This window comes from Carica papaya, chromosome 3 (genome assembly GCF_054855325.1).
Source record: "Carica papaya isolate Zhongbai chromosome 3, ASM5485532v1, whole genome shotgun sequence".
In the NCBI taxonomy this organism is placed as follows: Eukaryota; Viridiplantae; Streptophyta; class Magnoliopsida; order Brassicales; family Caricaceae; genus Carica; species Carica papaya.
In genome coordinates this window covers 2,649,748-2,666,611 of record NC_142311.1, presented here as the reverse complement: position 1 = coordinate 2,666,611, position 16,864 = coordinate 2,649,748, and the positions used below count along the sequence as shown (strand labels likewise).

Sequence of the window (16,864 nt, the reverse complement as noted above, 5' to 3'; positions counted from 1 at the left end):
AATAATTTATAGTTTAATTAATGGTAAGTTAAATTATTAATAAATTAACAACATAAAAATTATATACAACTTGAAATTAACTCAACAAAAGCATATAATTTCGGATAACTTAAAATTAACTCGACCCACTTAAATTATTCTCGATATTTAAATTTATTACATTAAAAATGTTGTCATGATTTATATATTTTAAAACAATTTAAATAAATTTTAAATCACAATAAAATACATAGATTGGATTTGATATTAAATTAACCGAAAGTTTAAAATTATATATTTTTAGTGGGTGTGGGTAAAAATAAAATAATAATAATTGTATAAAACTTTTCAATGACGCAATATTTTCAACGACTTTGGGTAAAAGATAAGACTTTGGTTGCTGCTTCCCATTAAAGCCTCTTTCATTACGTTTATGATGTGCAGACGTGTCCTCCTGCAATTTTTACTATTTACTCTTTTTCTGACTCCTACCACCTTCCAAGTACTTGCTTAATAAATGACGTAATATTTTTAATATATGAAATCTATGTTGTGAATTTGTATATTTACTTTAATTATTGTCTTATATAATATTTATACATTTTTTAAATATATTGTTTAAGCTTATTTTCGCTTATATATCCTTTGTTTTATATATTTAAATATTTAATTATTATATTTTAATTATTTTATGTGTCATAATTAATTATAATTTACTTACTTAATACATACTAAATGATTATTAGGTATCAATAGTGCAATTAAATTACTAGCGGGATCTTTTTTTTTTTGTTTTACTAAACCATTACATAACTCTTATTACATATAATTTTTAAGTATAATTCGTGATAAATAGTTATTATTTATATATAAACAGTATAAATATTACATGTAATTATTTATTTTTTATAAAATAAAATATTATTATAATTGGTGAGTTACATGTTTTTTGAAATTTTTATATTCTAATAATAATTCAGGAGTTATATATTTTTTGAAATTTTTATATCTCAATACTCAAATATTTTTTTAGTATTATCTTAATTATTAAAATAAAATTTTTCGTAATAAACTTGAAGTTGTTATTTATAAATATTATGAATTCATTATTTGACATTGTAATTGATAGAATTTATCACAGTATACTGAAAAAAATAATCATATTTTTTAATAAAATAATTATTTTCAATCACTAAATTATCGACTTTTAGTTACTTCTAACTAATCATAAATAATATAATTTTTAAATAATTTATCTAACAAAATTATATAAACAATTAGACACTACGATACGTTTCAAACTTAATAAATTATAACGTGAATATCGTGTTATTTAATTACGTAAATAATTTGATGTGTATATTTTTTTTTTTTGTAGTCTTGTAATGATATAGATCCATTGTATTTAGAAATTTGGACCATCCATAATTCACATTTGTTAAATTACTTTTGCATGTTTAATAACCCAACCAGCATTGTATATAAAAAACATAATTATATATATATATATATATTGATAATAAGACTCGTGAATTAAATATTCACTTGACAATAAAATTCATGAATCATTTTGTGTTAGAGATGTATGTATCTTGTGTTAGATACATTATTTTATTCAACATTCCAAATAATCAATCATTATAAATAATTCTAATGGTAATAATTATCATTAATTGTGTGCACATAATATACAATGTACTTGGAATAAACAGTAAATAAACCTAAATAAATAAATCGTAATTATTAAGAAAAAAGCTTCGTGAAAATATAATCTACTTGCTAAAATATTAATTAGTAAGAATACAATTATTTTAACAATTTTAATTATATTATATTGTACCGTGTTTATTAGAATATCTATAAATTAATAAATTTTAAATATTTATTAAATAAAATTTAAAACATACCAATTGTATTTATAAAATCTAATAATTCATCATACGTCGTATAAAAAAAATAATTTAGAAAAAATTACATGTTTAGCGAGGAAAATGGTTTTGTCTTTTTAAAAAGTTTAAACATTTCACAATTGTTATTTTTTATTGTTTCATTATTGATTTTTCTTATGATTATATTTGATTGTTCAACAATTACACATATCTTACATTTTTTAATGAATAAACATGCACATATATATATATATGTATACAGGTATGTACAAATCAAAATATGAAAATTATGAAATATTTTTGTAACACTCCGTTTTTTTTCTTAACGGTGTACGATAAAGCACCCACACAACACAATACCGAAATCCATATTATTCCAACCATGCACAAGAGAAATTTATCCACCTTCCATTTTCCAAATCAATTGTACATACATCTCCACCTCTACAACACATAGTAATATAATATCAAACATTCATAGATATTCAATATCCAGACTAAACCATCCTTTCAAACTACTTTAAATCACAAACAAAACTTGTGCCCTATGGCACTACCGACGGGGCTCCGTTACCAGCCGCTCGGATCCCAATTCCGTCCTTACTCCACCTGTGAATGATGAGAAGTGAGTTCACATAACTCAATACGATAAAAATCAAGTTGTAAGTGTAATATGCAGTGACAAGAATTTCCAGAAATGTCTATATGCATTTATCCTACCCAACCCCAAACAACTCATAACCCTCTCCCTACACTAATTATCAAGGTCCCATTCCAAGGCAATAGCACGGCCAAACAACCCCACCCACCCAACAATCATCCATTAACTCCCGTCACCAACATCGGCGACTCATACACTCTTCCCCCATCTCCCGATCTCACGAGGCCACACACACACACACCCAACCACCTTCATTCCACGTCACCAATATCGGCAACTCACACCTATATCTCCACCTCTCGACCTAATAGGCCACGCACACACCCACACACCATTATTCCGCGTCACCAACATCGGCGACTCACACTCACTCCTCCACCTCTCGACCTAAAGAGGCCACACACACACACAAATACCATCATCTCGCGTCACCAACATCGGCGACTCATACTCACTCCTCCACCTCTCGACCTAAAGAGGCCACACACACACACAAATACCAGCGTCTCGCGTCACCAACATCGGCGACTCATACTCACTCCTCCACCTCTCGACCTAAAGAGACCACACACACACACAAATACCATCCTCTCGCGTCACCAACATCGGCGACTCATACTCACTCCTCCATCTCTCGACCTCGTTGGGCCACGCACACACACAAACATTTCCACCTCCCGTCACTACCATCCGTGACTCATGCACCCTTCTACCCCTCTCGGCCTTGCTAGGCCACACTCACATACATATCCCCTCCCTGCTCCACCAACATCGGCAACTCAACCCGCCCCTACCAACGGCCTCCAAATCTCCCCTCCAAAACCGCATGCTCCCATCTCCCCTTATACCATGCTAGTCCCAAGCATTCTAACTTGCTAACTCCTACTGACCACATTACTCCTCTTCTCCCATCCAATCCCCCTCAAATCCTGTTTCCTAGTCCCCTCTGCCGTACCTTCCAGCTCCCTTCCCTCTCCCACTGCCCCCTACCCGCTACCTCCCCCATCCTCCTGCCTCCTCCCGGTTCCTATACACTTTTGCCTACCTAGGGCGATTAACCTCTCAGCTTGCACCGTTTCACGCCACATACACGCCCTCACCACCGTGCATTTCGGGGAAACACATCACCGCCTATTAACGGCTCCCTCCACATCCCCACCCACGCACACACCACACACACACCTCTTCTGTCCTCTCGAGTTTTTATCCCACCCGCGCCCCCTAGATTGTTCTCTCACATCCTCCTCACTCTGTTCTACCCGTACCACCCCCATCCTTCCCCACGGCCCCCCACACGCCTCCAACACCGCCATACTTTCCCTTCCTTCCCCGATCACCTCCGCGAGCGCGCGGGACAACCCCACGCTTACGGCCTACCTTCACTGCTCCACTCCGTCGCGCCATTGCCGACGCCGCAACCTGCAACCAAATTTCTCTACACACACACACCACACCAAACAACTCAAATTTTCACCGTACCTCCCGTTTCCATCCTTCTTCTTCCTGCCGGTCGCGTCGTCCGTCCACGGCCTCCTTCCCTCTCCCTTCTCGCTCCCCTCCGCCCCGACTCTCTCCTCTCTCCTTCTGGAACTTTCCTCTTCTTCTTCGTCTCCGCTGTCCTCCTTCCCTCCTTTTCTCTTTTTCTCTTTTTCCTTTTCTTTCTTTTTTTTCTTTTCTCCTTTTTTTTTTCTCCCTTTCCCGACCTCCTTTTATACTCTGTCAGCCTACCCCAAAACGACGTCGTTTTCCTACATCCCAAAACGACGTCGTTTTTCTTTCTTTCAAAACGACGTCGTTTTTCCCCTCTCTAAAACGACGTCGTTTTTCCCCTCTCTAAAACGACGTCGTTTTTATTATTATTATTATTTTTTTTTTCTTTCTATTCTTTCTACTTTCTAGTCCTTACAATTTTAGTGGAATTCTTCAATTCATTCACTCTCTCATTATTTTACTCACATGAATATTTTCTATAATTATGAAAATTTATCTTTGAATTTTATTTAATTCCTGAAAAATGATCAATACACAAAATCTAAAAAACTAAGAACCCATCCTTGAAAATTTTGCATTAAAAATTTGGAGAATCCAAATCGAATTGTTATATTCAAAAATTTTAAAATAGTTATATTTTTTATAAGATTATAAATATTAAATTATGGGTTTATTAAATAGGAAAATATAATTGGTCATTGCCATTAATCCAATGAAAAACAAAAATCATAATCTCATTAATCGGTATCGGGCCTTTTCAAACTAATAAATAAATTTATAATGGAGATAGATAATTAATTTATTATAATATTAAATTATTTAAACATTTCGAAGTAAATATTTTTGTCACTACCAACCAAACGTTGTTGTGTGCTTATTATCCTAAGTCGCGGATTTGTAGGCCCACATTAACATTATGACACGTGGCTGTTTTTGATTCGACACTTATATCAAGCACCAGATAACCTCCCAAAACCCTCTTCTGATATGTAATTTACCAGTTAATCAAAAACCCTACTTCGCGCTCCTATCATCTCCGTTATCCCCCGTGAAAAAACATAAACTGATTTTGCACAACCCGGAAATTCTCGAGAAAATGAACCAATCGTCCAAACAACAGCTCCAGTTAAATATTCATCAGGTCTTCACCAACATCCAAACTCATTGCTCTGGATTCCTCCATAATCTCTCCCAAAACCTCTCCCTCTCGAACCCCAACCCTTCTTCTCTCCACTCCCAGTTCCTTTCCAATCTATCTGTCCTCCAGAATGAGGCAAGACAAGCTTTCGGGGAGGGTTTTTCCCACCTCAATTTGCCTCGTCACACGAGTGGCCCGGTTTGGGCTCGAATTGCCGATAATGGCAAGGCCCAGGTAGCGCCCGTTCGCCAATCCGGTGCCTCGATGTCCGATGAGTCTATTGAAGAGAGGTTAGCAGGGGTACCCGTGTATGCTTTGAGCAATTCGGACGAGGAATTCGTGTTGGTCTCGGGTGTTTCAACGAAGAAATCTCTTGGGTTGTTGTGTTTCAAGAAGGAGGATGCGGAGGTGCTTCTTCAGCAGATGAAGAGCATGGACCCGGGTATGCGGAAAGAAGGATCTAAAGTTGTTGCTATTGCTCTGAATAAGGTGAGCTTTCGTTACGAGTCTGGTTCTCGTCTTAATTTCTTTATTGATTATTTGTTTTTTTTTTTTTTGTAATTTTTGGATTGCGTTATGTCACAGGTGTTTCAGCTAAAGCTTGATGGAGTGGCATTTAGGTTGATACCCGAGTCAGCTCAGGTGAAGAATGCAATCAAGGTGAGTGGTTTTTTAGGTCAAGGACTTCATTTGGTTTCTTGTGTTGCGGCTCTTTGTTCTGCTAACAATGTGACTAATCTGACCGCAAACTTTATACAATTCATTTACCCTAGAAACATTAGGTTGGATTTGAACAAAAATTTAATTTTATGGAATATGAATGATAATAAAATGAAGAAGATTTAGACGAAACTAAAGTCTAATTCTAAGTCACTTTCATGTCCAATTTAATTAACACTTATTACATAGTTACTATCTTGGAATAGAATGAGAATAAAATTTTAATTTTGGGAAAAGTTGAATGGAGATATGGTAATTGTAAGTTTTTATGCTGCCCATAATGTGATAAAGGTTTAGAAGTTACAAGCCTAAAATTAGTGAAGGATAAAGGAATATTATTTCTTCTAGAAATGTCGTTCAGTAAGAGCTTAATCTTCGGGTTTGGGTGAGGATATTTCCCTGAAGCAGCAGTTTAGTTTACTGTTGAGGGCCTCTATTGGCATTTTGGCATGTCGCCAGACTGAGTCATAGCTTTGGGTGTCGGACATATCTACAGGTTTTCCTTTCCTGATGCATGAGGCGAACCCTTGACTTGAAAACTGTTTGAATGTGGGCCATTCTGCTTTCTCATCTCTCTCTTGACTTTTGTAAAAGGCCTCTACCGTTCTCCCTTATGAATGGGATGAAGGATAAGGTAGTAGGTTTGGTTTTACTTAATGTGTTTTTGCCAAGTTAAAGAAAAGAGCAAAAAATAAAGAACAGTCGTGAATCCTATTATTTGATACCCTGATCCTGTCCCTGAGAACAGAACTTTGGTAATCATGTTATTCTAATGGCTATACATGCACGTGAATTTGATATCTTTATCTTAGTCTATGGAATGTCAGTGGAGAGTATGGGAATAAGACACTGAGATCTGAACTGAATGATATGGTTATGTTTCAGGTCATGGCCATACCATCTGATTCCCTACGCTGCTTATTTGTTGAAGAATCACACCATTTTATGTTCTGGCTATACCTTTTCTATATGGTGTCTGGGATAACATATGGCCTGGGAAGTTGGACTAGATAGTCACATATTAGTTTCCTTGTAGAGTCCAAAGTTGGTAGCTTTGGTGTTTGGCTAGAAGGTGCTTAAATAATTGCTTAAGGAAATATATTTTAAGTTACCTAAAGCAATTAACTGCTTATTTATTAAAAAATGAGCAAAGATTTCTAAAAGGCCAACAAAGCAATTAGATAGAAAGAGTATAGTTACAGAATGTTTAGTCATAACTTATTTTTTTTTTCTTGTATAACTTGACTTTTAGAGTGTGTATGGGAGGCTAGGCTTTGAAAATTGATATGGTTTAATAATTTTCTCATCTGTTAGTTTTTGAAGAGAGTTAATAAGAAAAGGAGGTGTTTATTGAGCTCCTTCTCTATCCTCTCAACATCCAACTATCAAACTGAGGGCTGGGAGGGTTTCATAATCTGCTTAATATTATTCTTTCAAAAGAATAATTTTTTTTGAGAAGATAATCTGCTCAATATTATCATTTGGTAAAATTACTTAAGTATCCATTTTTCGATATTTAGAACATTTATATAGTTTTTTCAATATGAAATGATATTTTTGTTATATTTAGCCAACTCCTAGCCTCAGTCTTTGAAACTAAACAAGATAAGGTCAAAAACTCTCTGTACCTTCTTCCCTGTAATTATCTTGCAAACGAGGCTGTTGGAATCCTTAGTTCACTCTTCTCTACTTTCTTCTACTTTAAAAACCTGCTATGTTTTATGTAGCTCCCAAACAGTGTGAAGCACCCACAAGCATCATGCTTATTTAATTATCAAATGGGTAAATTGAAATTATAAGATTTGTTTACATTAAAGTGACTATATTTACTTTGATTCCTTTCTGTGTCAAAACCCAGTTGCTTACTTTTTGGATCAGAACAAACTGTGTCTTAAATAAATCATGTTCTTGAATGGTTTCTTGAAGGTTGAAACAACTATTATTGCAATGCACATTGCATTCGTAATGATTCTTCTTCCTAGGAGATGGCTTCTGCTTTTTTCTATCTGTCTGCCCCCTCCTCTCCCCCCTCTGACCCTCTAGATACGTGTGCGTGCGTGCGTGTATCTATCTTTATTTCTATTTCTATCAATCCCTTGGTAATACTTAAAGTTTGTGATTTCATAGATACCAAGTTTACTGATTTTATTTTTTTCTTGTTGTATGCAGGAGAGGGCAAAAGCAGGTTTTTCTGATGACGGATTTCCTGGGGTTCCAGTTTTTCAGGTTTCTTTTTAAGCATTGAGGAGTAGTTTCTTTTTCAAGTCATATTTGAGTGTATGTAGTATTACTAACATGAGTATAGCTGTCATTATCAGATAAGATAATGTTTTACAAAGTGGCTCTAAGTTTAGCCATGGGTGATTGATATATTAAACTGTGAAGGATATTTTCATAGTTCAACTATGTAAAACCTTTTTTCCCTTGTTTCACATCTATTAATTGGATCCAGTAGAACATGTATGGCACCAAATGATATGCTAACACAAAGTAGAAAAACCATCTTGAATTCCAATCTGACAAATCACCCGGTAAACATTTTAGGTTTTCTGAAGATGTTCAGTTGAAAGTAGGTAGTAAATATTCATTTGCCATGTCCTGGGAAAAAATGCTTCTCGGTATGCAAAAGTTAATGACATTTTCTGCCAGCCATATTTCTAGGATTCCTTCTTAGGAATGTCAGTTGCAAATTCCAATTGGTTGTGTCATTTGATATATGCACACGGGAGACATGCATAAACCAAGGAAGTTAATCTATAATCTTCTAGCTCTTGATAGAATTCTACATATATCGAAAACAGAGAATATCTTCTTGCCTAATAGCCTGAACTGTTTGCTTAATAGATTTGGGGGAGAAACACATTTAACCCCCTGAGGCCTTGTATTGTGACTCAGAACTTGAAGCTATCATGTAAAAAAATGTTTGTGGCCCCTGTATTGTGATGACATCTTCTTTTTGATATCTGGACATATAACTTCCTCTAAGACATCTGACCTTAAAATTTCCAGGCTAACATCTTACAGTGTTCGATCATTTTTTATTTCAGTCGAGGAGTTTGATACTAAGAAGCCAGAACAAGAGCTATCGTCCTGTTTTTTTTAGAAAGGTTAGTTGATGAGAGGTTTTTCATGTGTCCTGGTTGGCCATAGTTTTACTACTACTGCTCTTTTTACCTTTGAAATTTTGTAGGAGGATTTAGAGAAGTCATTAGCCAGAGCTTCCCGTCAGCAGAAGCAATTAAGTCCTGCCTTCAGACAGGGTGATATTCAAGTACTATTTGCTTTTCTAATCTCTTTTTGTTGGTTGAGTTTCGGTTTCCTTTCCACTTACGTGTTGTATATGTTTAGGTTGCTGTCTTTGAGGAAATAATTAAGGGGATGAAGGTTAGGAGCCTCTTTTATAGTTATTTTTCTTTTAATGTAACTCTTAGATAAAGAATAGAGATCTGGATTATTTCTTTGATATTTTGAAGTGATAATTTTTATTTTTTCTATCTAGATTTGGAGCTTCATCTTCAATTTTTTTTGGTTTACGAAACAGTCTTAAATTCTTAATTGGATATAACTATTAGTTGAAAATTTGCAGGAAACTTCTACTTCAAAGTGGGATGATGTCGTTTTCATTCCTCCCGGTTTCGACGTTTCAACTGATCCTTTGCAGCAATAATAAGCTGCAGATGTATATACAATGACTTCTCTGTTCAAAGGATCAAATTAGTATGTATCTACAGCATTCTTATGTAATTTATTGCCATTGGCTAATCTCACACGCATGAAAATTTTGCAAAAGATAGGATGAAGTTTTTGCTTGTAATTGATTTAGTATCAATATGCTTTCGACTTTCAATCTAGCAATGCTTGAAGCCTACAAAGTTTCCTCTCTATTCATTTCATAAGATATCTCATCTTTTGCTCCCAGAACTGGACTGTTCTCTTGGATTGAAGTCAATTTTTTTGTCATTTAATTTTTTTTTTTTTTTACTCTGGGAAAAAAAATGAATTGTCTTTAGAGTTGGAAGAGGAGCAAGGGGATTAGATAACTAATGCCTTGTCTGGCCGGTGGGTACATAAGAATGCTTGAGCAAGTTGATTCGATAACTGATGCCTTGGCTTAAGGAATTTTGCTTACGTTCAATGTTCAGAAGCTTACTCTCATGTTTATCCAGCATGTGCGCATTCCCTAATTTTTAGAACAGTTGTTATTTGCGCATAAAACAGGTGTTAATAGTTGCTGCAATTCATTGCAACTATTTTGGTTGTCTTCTGACCAGGTGAGAAGTGAGTGCTACTGTGATGCATGGAGGCATTATGGCTTATAGTGATTTTTTAACATCTCAAGGTAATTTAATAATTTTGTGTAGGTCACGACTATGGAGTGTAGATGATATCACAGAAGGACTGAATTACTATGAAATGGTAAGAAACTACCGGAGAAGGCATGGTGCTTTTGAGGCAACTCTGAATTTGCTGGAGGCATTAGTTTGCGATGCTCTTTACATGCAAGAACACTTGGAAGTTGGAACCTCGCACTGTTGCTGTAGATAAACTATGAAGAATTGGTAAATTTTAAATGAGCTAAGTTTAGGTCACTACCTAGGAAAGAACTATACATTTTCCTTGTAGTGTACCTGAAGAAATCACTTAGAGCTAGTGGAGTTTGGTTCTTGTCGGCACAATCATTTTTTTTTTCCTTCTACAAGATGTGAGGAAATTCATATATATTAGCATTGAATTTACTGACATGGGTGCATTGTCGTGTAAGATGCATGGAATTAGATCCGAAAACTTGTAACTTAGAAGTTTCCCATAAATTGGTTTAATTGTTTTTATTAAGGGAATGAATAGCCTGCATGGTGCAGTGATGTTTACATTATTACTTCTCTCAGCCAATATGCCCTACCAGGCTACCGGCTTTTTGGTGAGTTTAGTGGGGTAATCCTGTCCTTAGGTATGGGAGAACTAGTACTTTGGAACTGGACATGAATATACCCAGTTTAAATCCTAGATGTGTGGGGTCTGAAGAATCAAATATGGGTGAGCTTTATCTTTATTGTACAAGATCAGGACAAGCAAGTTATGGCGTACTAATATATATATATATTTTTTGTTTGTTTTGGTTAGGCTGAAAGTTATGGGGTAGTTTTGCCCAAGAACAATTGCATGCTCAGTTTGACATTTAAGGTCTTTAATTATTTAAGGTTCGGAGTTTATGGAGTTGTTATGGATTGATATGTATATATGGATTAGCATGCTTTCAGATTTTTGTACGATTCTCTGGTATGACCCTTTTGGATTTTTAATTGGAAGACAAAGGCAGTCATTGGTATGGGACTCTGGTGTCGAGGCCATGATTTTTTGGTTTGTACTGGACAAAGTTTTCTTTGAAAATTTTTAGGGTTATATTGGGAGTCGGAGCGCTTTTTATGATTATCTTTCTTGGGATAAATGAAAGGAGGATCAAAAGGTATTACTGTAGCTATTCTCTGTGAATGTTTATTTCGTGTGGTCGAAGGAAGATGATTTATGACATAAATATTGAAAATATTTTGTTGAAAAAGTAAAAGTAAATCAATTGCTGATGGGAAATATGCATGAAATTCATGTCAAAAAACGAGAAGAGACAGTGAAATTGTTCAAATTTGTCAATCATGCCCGTCTTGGCATCCAAGAAAACGTCAATATATACACATATATACAAGCACACACGCACACACACACCCATGTATATGTGTCTGAGAGAGAGAGAGAGAGAGAGAGAGAAGGTGGTGGGTGCTGCAATTTGCTGCCATTGTAATTAGCTTAGCTAGTTTCGCATACGCTGTACCACAGTTCCAGCCAGCCTGTTGACGTTGACTATTCACCATAACAATATTCTGGTGTCTTCCCAGATACATATATACATATATGTATGTATGTATGTATGTATGGAAGAGTGAAAAGTAAGTTGAATACTTTTGATTAAAAAAAATAAGATAGGCGTTGAAAATGAAAGAGAATAAAGAGTGGTGAAGAAGGCGGTGAATGATAGGTTTGAAATATTTTCAATGTGTAGTCCGCGGCTACATGAATAATTCCAAAACTCCACTCTGCAAATATCAATTGATATTTTCTCAATCAAATCTCATCTCCCCATTTCAAGAAAACTATGCATATGTGTGTATATATATATATATATATATATATATATATTTATACACACATACACGCAAATACGATATCTTTTTATGTACACACTGAAATCGAAAACCATTTTCAAGAAAACTAATAAATTAAAAATTATTGCATATATATATATATATGTATGTATAGTAATTGCAACTACACACACAAATATTAAGCAATTTATAAAAGTCTTATTTGATATGACATTTTCCGTGTTTAAAATGGTTAAAAGACATGAATATTGCTGGGTAAGTTTGCTGTCACCTTTTGGGACATGTTGATGTTAGTTCTTATTATATAGTTAAAAGCTATGTCACTTTTGTTTTCTACTATACAAAACATACATACATACATACATACATACATATAGTACAACAAATAGAAACGTGGGCCTCTTTTTTATTTTCATTTCCCATTTTTCTTTTTACAAATTATCTGCATTTTTTAACTTAACATAAAACATTAAATTATTATTTAATTTGATTTTTTTTTTGGGTAATATAATTAAATAATTAATAATCAAAACAAAACAATAATTGAGAAATTAATGAGGGTTGATGCTGATCTTTTTGTTTCCATGTAATTAATTCAATTATAAAAATAAATATGATGGATTGATTATGATTGTTTTAGACCCAATTGATAATTTGTTGTTGTACCAAATCTCTTGCCAAATTATTAGGGTTTTAATATTACTTTAATAAATAAAATAAAATAATGGCCAGAGTAAAATAAACTATTAATTTAACTATAATAAATATTAAATTGCATATCTTGATATCCTATTTTATTTTTTATAAGTATATAGTATGATAAAAATTTTAGGACTTTACAAATTTTTATTTTTTTTGTCTGGTTGACCCCAATTTTCATTTTCAAATTACATGATAAAAAATATATATATATCTTATATACTACCCACTTTATTTTTCTTAATGAATATATATATATATATTGGGTTAAATTTATTTTTACAAAAAAAAAAAGAGATAATTATGAGTAATTTTGGTTTTATATTTGAGGTTCAAAGTGATGATGGCATGGCATGGCAATCACGGGTCCGATCAGAGTGAGGGTGCATGGAGAATAATATGGCCGCCAACTACATTATAACATTACTCATTATGCACCGCCGCGCTTGCTTGCTAGTTGCTTCTTTCTTCTTGCAAGGGCAGAGTTGGTGAAATCAATTAATTTTTTTTATATTTATATAATATTATATGTAACACCCAAATTTATAATTAATTAATTAATTAATTAATTAATTAATCACATTGTCTTAGTTACTTCCCTCACCCACTAAACTTAATTAATTTATTGTACCCCGCGATCCCACTATACATTCATGCTCCCCCTATTACTTTTTTGTATTTATTGGATTATTTATTATCTTGTTACATATACAAAATGGTTATATCCAATTTTTTAACTTTAAATATAATAATTCTATTAACATATTAATTGAATTAAGTATTATAATATATTCATAAAGTGAGGGAATAAGTACGTATAGCTTTTCTAATGTTCTTAAGTATATTAATTAGAGAAGTAAGTTTAAACTAATTAATTATCGAGAACAATAATTAATGTAATTATGCAACATTGATTATGATGAGGGTTGAGTACAGCAATACCGCAAATAGATATATTCCCACTCATCGCTGCTTAACATATTTTTCTGCTTGCCTCGTAATCTCAATTAATATCCTACTTAAAAACTATATATTATAAATAATTATAGTAAGAAATTAATTTAGTAACTTGTTTAAGAAAACTTATATATATAATTAAATTTTTGTAGGGAGAGAGTCTGTGGTTTCACGCATGTTTGAAACTTACAAGTTACAAAAAGAAGAACAAACAATTGTTTAAAATTGAAATTGTACAACGGTCAAAAAAACAAATGGGGTATTAATTAGCTACAGAGACCAGCTGGTCTCTCTCTCTCGTGACCCCCCTTGTCACACACTCCCACCCCAAAAAGAAGGGCAATTGCCATTTCAAATAAGGCATACACAGAATCATTCTTCAAAATCAATATACTAATATATATATATATATATATATATATAAGAATGCTCTACCACGTGTCAAACATCGAATGGTTAAAACCCATACATCATTTTGTTTAAGTGGTCCCAAAGAAAACCCTAAATTGGAAAAACCCTTGAACCCTTTATTCCCCATAATAATATTGTAGTATACCATACTGTTACTGTACACCAAGTTGTCATCCACCACCTTCTTCTGCAATCATAGCCAAGGGACCTTCTCTCCTTTTTTTTTTGGGGTATGAATTCATGGCCGAAAGGACCCTACTCTATTACACTTGGACCATATATACATATTTATTTATAATATGATTAGGAGAATTAATTTCTAAGTTATGTTTGATGTAATTTTTCTTCTTACCCATTATAGATTTTTTGGATTTGGTTTTTATATTATTAAAGATTTAAGTTTTTCTTGAAATGATTTCTACCCGTTACAAATCTAAATTTTTTTTTAAAAAAATGGATTAGAAATAAGAGTATAATCTTACTATACATTCAAAATTCCATACTCAAAGCTACCAATTAAATTAACCCTTATAAGATAATATGTAGATATACACATGTATATAGTTCCTCTAGCAAAAAGCCAAAAAACAATATTACAAATTGTAATATATATATATATATATATCCCGAAGAAACTGAACTAACCCGAGAAAAGTAAAGAAAGGGGGAGAAAAGAAAAGCTCCAAAGCAAAATTAAGAAACCCAATACAAAATGCCTGCCCAAACAAAAACAAATGCTTCCAGCTTTCATGGTGTTGCTAAGCTGGCACCAGCTTTCATCTAGCTCTTCTAGTTATTGCTCACGCGTACCCCACCTCCATCTCTCTCTCTCTCTCTCTCTAAACTTAAATCCATATTATAAATACCTTCTCCAAACAAGCCTCAGACCCATCAACTCCACCCCAACAAATTCCAAAACCCAAACTTTCTTCTCTCTTCTATCTCTTTCTTTCTCTCTGTGTACAAAAATCAAGAAATGGGTCATCATAGTTATTGTAATCTGAACTGCATGGCAGTGTTAATGGTGGGTCTGGTCCTGGTCGGCGGTGTGGCCGGCGCCGGAGACTTCCGCCAGAACTTTGACATGACATGGGGTGGGCAGCGAGCAAAGATTTTCAATGGAGGAAAGCTTCTATCTTTGTCCCTTGATAAGGTTTCTGGGTCTGGGTTTCAGTCCAAGAGTGAGTATCTGTTTGGCAGAATCGATATGCAGCTGAAGCTGGTTGCTGGAGACTCTGCTGGCACTGTTACTGCCTACTATGTATGTTCCAAACAATGCCTTATTATTATTGATTCTCTATATATTCTTCAAAATCTTTTTTCACATTTTATGAAAACTACCTCACAGGATATATATGAAAGACTTTTAACATATATTAGACCAGCAGAATATCTTTTGCAGCATCTTTATCGTGAAAGGGATGGCATAAATACCTTTTTCAAAAGTATATGTCTACTTATATATATAATGTATTTATTCTTTTCATGTGAATATAAGCAAGAAACTGTACATTCACAAGAAGCAACATATAGGGTAGTCTAGCTATATTGCTTCTAGAAATTGAAAAGGTGACAATTTGTATAGTATATTATACAGCATTAAACCACATGAATATATATATACTATCTATATATATAAATGCTTATAAATATGTTCTGTTTTGTTTGCAGTTGTCTTCTCAAGGACCAAACCATGATGAAATTGACTTCGAGTTCCTGGGAAACCTTACCGGTCAGCCTTATATTCTCCACACTAACGTCTTCACTCAGGGAAAAGGAAACAGAGAACAGCAATTCTATCTCTGGTTTGACCCTACAAAAAATTTCCACACTTACTCTGTCATCTGGAATCCCCAGCACATCATGTAAGATATATAACGTACATATGTAAATCCCATATATATAATGACAACCCAAAATCTGATAATAAGATTAACCAACTGGGTCGCCATCTTAATCTTTTTGCATGCAGTTTCTTAGTCGACAATGTGCCGATACGAGTATTCAAAAACGCAGAGTCAATGGGCGTGCCCTTCCCCAAAAACCAGCCGATGAGGATTTACTCGAGTCTCTGGAACGCCGATGACTGGGCGACGAGAGGAGGATTGGTAAAGACCGACTGGACAAAGGCACCATTTACAGCTTATTACAGGAACTTCAATGCCGACGCATGCGTCTGGTCGGCCGGGACATCATCGTGCGCTTCGAGATCTCCGAGCTCCGTATCGAACAGTGCGTGGCAGATCAACGGGCTGGATGCGCCGAGCAGGAGACGATTGAGATGGGTTCAGAAATACTTCATGATCTACAATTACTGCACTGATTTGAAACGATTCCCTGAGGGTGTTCCGGCCGAGTGTAAAGGTCCAAGATTCTGAGACATGGGTGTATGAAGATGAAGGTTTTGTAATATGAAGTGTTGGGTGGTTGATCAGTGGAGACATTCTTTTACAGCTTTTGTTTTGTATTTTTGAAGTTGGTATTTTGGCGGTTAAAATAAACGTTTATTCTTTTGTTACTTTTTGTTGTTGTTATTACTTAGTGGGTAAATCTCTTGTTTGTCTGTAAATATTTCTGTAGAAAATAAATAAAATTTCCCATTTGTGCACTGAAACAGGACTTAAATTCTTAAAAAATGGAATAATATTTGACCAATGTAAAATGGAGTCTATTTTTCTTGGGTATCAGCCGAATCAGTCACGACTTTGTCAATTTTGGGCTATCCCACTAAATTTTGAAGGCCCAGTCCTCTCTTCTGTTCAAA

General features: G+C 34.3%; 2 protein-coding genes across 8 annotated transcripts; both read left to right on the top strand.

Annotated features, from left to right (window-relative positions):
- The first annotated feature begins 5,102 nt into the window (after positions 1-5,102).
- On the top strand, positions 5,103-10,751 carry TIC22-III (Tic22-like family protein). Of its 7 annotated transcripts, none has more exons than XR_015817579.1 (9): positions 5,103-5,647; positions 5,744-5,818; positions 8,048-8,104; positions 8,926-8,985; positions 9,069-9,149; positions 9,227-9,262; positions 9,465-9,595; positions 10,097-10,149; positions 10,240-10,751. XR_015817579.1 is itself a non-coding variant. In XM_088215088.1 (7 exons), exons 1-7 carry the CDS (start codon positions 5,117-5,119, stop codon positions 9,543-9,545), a joined length of 921 nt encoding a protein of 306 aa, XP_088071214.1. In that variant the 5' UTR covers positions 5,103-5,116; the 3' UTR covers positions 9,546-9,729. The 7 variants fall into 7 exon arrangements, 2 of the variants coding, with proteins under 2 accessions (XP_088071214.1, XP_088071215.1); XR_015817578.1 differs by having other exon boundaries at positions 10,075-10,149; XR_015817577.1 differs by having other exon boundaries at positions 9,889-10,149.
- Positions 10,752-14,785: 4,034 nt separating this feature from the next.
- XTH15 (xyloglucan endotransglucosylase/hydrolase 15) lies at positions 14,786-16,714 on the top strand. Its single transcript, XM_022033215.1, has 3 exons — positions 14,786-15,361; positions 15,772-15,965; positions 16,073-16,714. Exons 1-3 carry the CDS (start codon positions 15,077-15,079, stop codon positions 16,476-16,478), a joined length of 885 nt encoding a protein of 294 aa, XP_021888907.1. The 5' UTR covers positions 14,786-15,076; the 3' UTR covers positions 16,479-16,714.
- Positions 16,715-16,864: the final 150 nt, after the last annotated feature.

What these genes read in the sequence shown, in the direction of transcription:
- TIC22-III (XM_088215088.1), top strand. Translation starts at nt 5,117, where the DNA reads ATGAACCAATCGTCCAAACAACAGCTCCAGTTAAATATTCATCAGGTC. An exon ending in TTGCTATTGCTCTGAATAAG is followed by an intron (nt 5,648 to 5,743) that starts GTGAGCTTTCGT and finishes GTTATGTCACAG; the next exon opens with GTGTTTCAGCTAAAGCTTGA. An exon ending in TCAGACAGGGTGATATTCAA is followed by an intron (nt 9,150 to 9,226) that starts GTACTATTTGCT and finishes GTATATGTTTAG; the next exon opens with GTTGCTGTCTTTGAGGAAAT.
- XTH15 (XM_022033215.1), top strand. Translation starts at nt 15,077, where the DNA reads ATGGGTCATCATAGTTATTGTAATCTGAACTGCATGGCAGTGTTAATG. An exon ending in GCACTGTTACTGCCTACTAT is followed by an intron (nt 15,362 to 15,771) that starts GTATGTTCCAAA and finishes TTTTGTTTGCAG; the next exon opens with TTGTCTTCTCAAGGACCAAA. An exon ending in TGGAATCCCCAGCACATCAT is followed by an intron (nt 15,966 to 16,072) that starts GTAAGATATATA and finishes TTTTGCATGCAG; the next exon opens with TTTCTTAGTCGACAATGTGC.